At 40.6% G+C, this 5,456-nt stretch overlaps 1 protein-coding gene across 1 annotated transcript; it reads right to left on the minus strand.

Moving 5' to 3' along the window:
• Positions 1 to 325: 325 nt before the first annotated feature.
• Positions 326 to 3,047, minus strand: LOC102294456 (olfactory receptor 10J5-like). The gene is made up of 2 exons (XM_014330255.2): positions 2,042 to 3,047; positions 326 to 417 (listed from the first exon to the last, which is right to left on the minus strand). Exons 1-2 carry the CDS (start codon positions 2,937 to 2,939, stop codon positions 326 to 328), a joined length of 990 nt encoding a protein of 329 aa, XP_014185741.2. The 5' UTR covers positions 2,940 to 3,047.
• Positions 3,048 to 5,456: the final 2,409 nt, after the last annotated feature.

Below are 5,456 nucleotides of genomic sequence, written 5' to 3' on the forward strand. Positions count from 1 at the left end.
TTAAGCCTATTTATTTAGTTATTCATCAATTGATTGGTATGATTTGAAGCTTAAAAAGGTTCATTCTAAGCTAACATTTAGTTTAGTTTAGTTTTGGGTTTTTTTCCACCAAGTCTCTGGCGTCTGACATCACTTATGCATTTCTATTCTGTCAGCTACCTTTCCATCCTCAGTGGCATCAAAAACTCGAAGTTTTAGTCCATAACGAACACCATGTTTAAACTTAAGGGCATCGATAAGTGCATGTGGCACCAGGAAATCCTAGGCCAAAGGTTGATGATTGATGTTATGATCATATCATCAGATCTGTGGTCAGATGTTCTGGTCACTCGGGTGAAGAGAGAGGCTGAGGTGATCGCCACCTGGTGATGAATTGGATCAGGTGGTCAGGGAGGACGCTGGACAGACTTGGAGCACCTGCATGTATAGTGAGAATCAGCTGGGAACACCTAGCACAGGGCCCGGTCCGCAAAATCTTCCACCTCTGGCAGATCTTCAGCAGCATTCCAAGGAATAGTGGAGCACTCAGGACTCTTGCTGCAGCATTTTGGATTAACTGAAGGCTTTTCAGGGAAATTTTAGAGGCCATGCTGCTAGTGAGTCGGTTATGAGCTAAGCTAAGCTAGCAAAACCTAAAGACACAGTGAGCGAATACAAATTAGCGAGTGAGTACACAGAGAGTGCTTCGGATGAAGCACGTGAAGATTCTACTATGAAATAAGAAGTTTTTTTTATTAAATTGCTCCGCAGATAAACTACACAACAAACCCCACTGTGTTGGAACCGGAAGTGATGCTCTTCCACAGAGAGAGCCAACGCCAGGTAAAAGCTCCTGACAGTCTGAACTCTTAAGATAGCATGAACAGCAGTAAAAGTAAAACCTTGAATAAGCATTGAAGAGCTATATATTAGTTAAATGTAGTTATTGCTAAAGCATATTCATAGAAATGATCAGTAGGCCTGCTGGGTGTTTATGCAAAAGAAGCTCTGAGGAGGAAGCAGCGTTGTTTTTTACAGCCATGAAATCATCCTGGTGTTTGATTCCTGAACATTTCATCTCTTTCTCCTGGATGAAGGTAAACCGGTTCCTCTGGAGAAACTGTTTTTAAGATTGTTTTTGAAAATTACAATTTGACTGTCATTTTGCAGAAGATAAGACATTTCTACACTCAGTGAAATAAGGGTCAAAGGTCATTGAACCACAGAGGTTGTTCTCTAAAGTGAGGTGTGCTGGCTGCAACAATTTGTGCATTTCACCTATAAAGATGTCCTACATCTGACCTTAGATCAGCTGTGACAGCCAGCTGTGTCTGAGCCTCTGACTCTGTGATGTCCGTCAGCACTTATAAGCTCCGCCCACCTCCTCTTTCATGATATGAAGTATGTGCATTCACAACCTGAGCAGACTGTTGTTTTTTTTGTTGTTTAGTTTTATGGGTTGTTTAATTTACCTTTCATACCTTTGCATTCTTAATTTTGCCCTGAGACAAAGAGGCAAGAAATGTTGAAATAAAAAATTATCAAACAAACAAACAAAAGAAAAAAAGGTGAACCGCAATAATGCTAAGAATTTGTAATGGTATTGAAATGTTGTGAGGGGACTTGTGCAGCTGCTGCAGTTGGCAGCTGATCCTGAGCATGTGCTGCCATGATGGGCCAGGCGTTAAAGCCTCTGAGTGTCTGTGCTTTGTTTTAGCCGAGGATGCTTTCAGTTCTGTGAGGAAGGAGCACAGAACCCACAACTGACTGTCTGCCACCTTATCTCCCTCTCCTGATTAGACGCTTCAACCTCAGTCCAAAAAGCAGAGCATTTTCAGTGTTTTGCAGGTCTTGTTGCTCTCTAAGAGAAACGATGTAGTAGTTAGAAATAACATTATATGATATAGACTTCAGACTTTACAGAAAAATGAACGAGCCCTATTTATGGCAGTAATGAAGTACACAGAAAAATAAAATAGATAAAGCCAGACACATTTGTAGTTTTCATTCTTTTTAATCTAACTCAATATTGTGTTAACTTTTGAATAAAGCAAACATTTACATATGTCACGAATTTTGGACATTTTCAGCCCGTACAGCACAGGATTAAAGAGCGGCTGACACATAAGCCAGTACAGTGATATCAAAATACGCAGTACATTTGGTAGATTGTTCATATTAAATCTGCTCTGTAGTATTTCAAAGCAGCCGCTGCAAGAGAAGTTGAGCAGAGAAGCGAGGTGAGGCGTGCAGGTGCTGACGGCTTTCTGTCGCGTCTGTTTGGATCCAGAAAAACAGACTTTCAGGATCCTCATGTAGGTGAAAAAGATCAACGTGACAGGAACAAAAACGGTGAATGCTGTGCTGATCAGTCCATAGATGTTATTGAGTGTGGTGTCAGAACAGGCCAGTTTAACAATGGCATAGTTATCACAGTACACTTTGTTGATGATGTTCCCACACAGCTGCAGAGGTGAGCTCAGAGAAACTGTCACAGCAACCAGCAACAAAGCATAGATCCACGACACAGCGATGAGCACAGAAACCGTGCTGGATGTCATTCGTGTGTTATACTGCAGAGGACAGCAGATGGCAAGATATCTGTCATAAGACATGACGGCTAAGGTCAAAAATTCCACACCGACATATGAGTACAAAGAGAAGATCTGCAGGAAGCAGAGAGGAGCAGAAACAGTGTGAACATCAGAGAGGATCTGAAGCAGGAGGAATGGAAACAGCCCTGTACTACCATACAGCTCATTCACAAACAGGCTGCACAGAAACATGTACATAGGTTCATGTAAGCTTCTGTTCACACAGATAACCACAATCAGCAGCAGGTTCGCACAAATGATTAAAGAATATAAAGACAAGAGAAGCAAGAAAAACAAGTATTTTGTAGGCCCGGCATCAAAGTAGGCACCAAGGATGAAGTATGAGCCCTCTGTGAAGTTTATCATGATGCTCTAATTGTTCATCAAACAGTCTTAACACTAATTTTGTTACATATATGAATGTTAATTAACACAATTCACAAGCATCAAGACAACACATTAAATGCAGATGAATCATATTCAGTCACTGACATCAAAAACATTATATTCAACATATAAAATCCTTCCTGTGTGAAACTCAGGCTAACAGCATGTAAATCATACACACTCATACACACACCCTCAGACTGAAGCCCTGCTTCTTTTAAACCATTCAGCTCAGCAGACGTCACAGCAGCAGACTGATCTCATTATGAGAACGCCTGATTGGCTGCCTGAGTCAGAGGAAACCTGAAAGGACCTACAGGACAAAGATGTGTCGTGACAGGTTTCCTATATGGCAGTGGGCCTTTAAAAGAACTATAAACTTCAATCAAAATTTGGTTTACTTACTGTTTATAATAAGTTCATGTGTACTTGTGTGTTTTCAGAGTTCTGCAGCAAACACTGCTCCACTTTAGATGACAGCAGATTAACAACTTGTAACGGCGGTCTGGCGAGGAAGGAGCAGCTAGCAGGTCTAGCAGGCATGTGGTGTGGAGGTCAGCCGGACAACTCAGAGCCGAGTCAGTTAAACAGACCTTTACTTGTCGCTAGCAGAGTGAGAACATACAAGCCAGGTCTCCACGGCTCTAGTCTGTCCATTTTTTCTGTGAAAATGACGTCACTTCCGGTTTCGGCCAGGTAATAGCGGACATACGATAGTTCACGCTGACGTCTATTCCAACCTAGGAAGTGTTGCGAACAGCTGATCGGATCGGCACTGGTTGGGTAGGAATACACCGAATGCACTGATTTCCACAATCATACACACCATTCCCCTCCGTTTATGGACAACAGCGCTTGGACATCTCTCATGGACATTCAGGTAAAACTCGCGGACTTCAGTGTGGATCAGTGTTTTTGATGTTAACATGTGTCATTTATGGGGAACTCTTTTTGAGAATCTGTATTGCTTGGTATAACCAGAAGAATCTGCTTAGTTGTCTTTGTGCACCCCCACTGGCTTTTTCGGTTAATTGAATAGCTGCAGCAGGAGTGATTATTTAAGTTTTCCTTTTCTTGTTATTTTTCTTTGGTTTCAGTTAAATACATGGTACCTGCGAAAGCGTTGTGTGCATTTATTAATTACTGCCCATCAGCTCCAGTAGCATTCCTAAATCTTCTGATTAATAATAACCTAATATTTCACTCAATACCTAGCCTGTATTAATTCATTAGCGCTTCATCAGCGTTACATAACCACAATCAGAGACTTGTTGGCAGCAATGATCATGATGTATAATATAGGAGAGTTTTAAACTTCCTACATCCATGTAACCTCCAAGAATGAAACCAGGGTTTTAATAGTTTTGCAATTTTCATTAGTTTTTATTTTTATTTAGTTTTGACTTCAGATTTTCAATTTTATATCAGTTTTAATTAGTTTTTACCGATTGTTTGCTAGTTTAGTTTTTATATTTTTGAAAATCCTTAGTTTCAGTTTAGTTTTGATTCGTTTCAGTTATAGTTTTAGTTGTTTGCAATAATTAAGTGTAACAAAGTCCCAGTTTCATCATATCAGTCATGCTCTTCTGCTTATCCTTGGGTATGTTGCTATTCCAGCTACCATACCCTGCACCCTGCACAGGTCGCCTGTCTGTCGCAGGGCTAACACGCAGAGACAGACAACTCACATTCCCACCTATGGGTTCTTTAAATAAAATAATAAATAAATAAATAAAGGCAGATGAACAACCATTGATACCAGGCAACTATAAAATGTATATCTTGGCCCCAATGAGACTATTAACTCTCGCAGCACCGGGTGTTCGTAATTTTGGTTCAAGTGAATTGATAAACTTTTTGAAGGCAATTGACTCACACAGTTATGTAGATGTCCCCGTCCTGTTGTCTCGGGATGCATCACGCTGCCTTGCCTGGGGTTAGCTTCTGTTTCTGGGGATGAGGGTTGAGTGTGCTCCCTTACCTTCTCAAGGTAAGCTAGGTTAGCCTTCTTGTGTGAGCTTTTCAAGTGCACTTTAAGGTTTGTGGGATTTTTTCCCTTTAGAAATGTCCCTCATAATTTGTCTCTTTCCACTACAAGACACTTGCTTTATCCAAAACACAGTCATATTCAAAGTAATCCCAAATTGGACTCTGGCGCTTTCTCCCGACTTTTCCTGACATGATTCTGCGCGTGGACGCAGCAACACAGACGACTCGACTAACGTGCTGCCACCTGCTGGCATAATGAGACACAGCAAGAAAAAATCTGGAAACTAAACTTCATTTTCACCCTCGACTATTGTAGGACACGCACACATCAATGAAACTAAACACATTTTTGCTATAAATTCAGTTAATTTTAGTTTTGTGAACACTCATTACAGTTTTAGTTAGTTTTCCTTTTTTTGTTTTTATTTTTATTTCCGTTAATGAAAATGTCTTTTCACTTCTAGTTTTCGTTAACGATAATAACCTTGAATGAAACAAGACAGAGGA

This window comes from Haplochromis burtoni, unplaced genomic scaffold, assembly GCF_018398535.1.
Source record: "Haplochromis burtoni strain Fernald_Lab_line unplaced genomic scaffold, NCSU_Asbu1 Contig_752, whole genome shotgun sequence".
NCBI classification, from domain to species: domain Eukaryota; kingdom Metazoa; phylum Chordata; class Actinopteri; order Cichliformes; family Cichlidae; genus Haplochromis; species Haplochromis burtoni.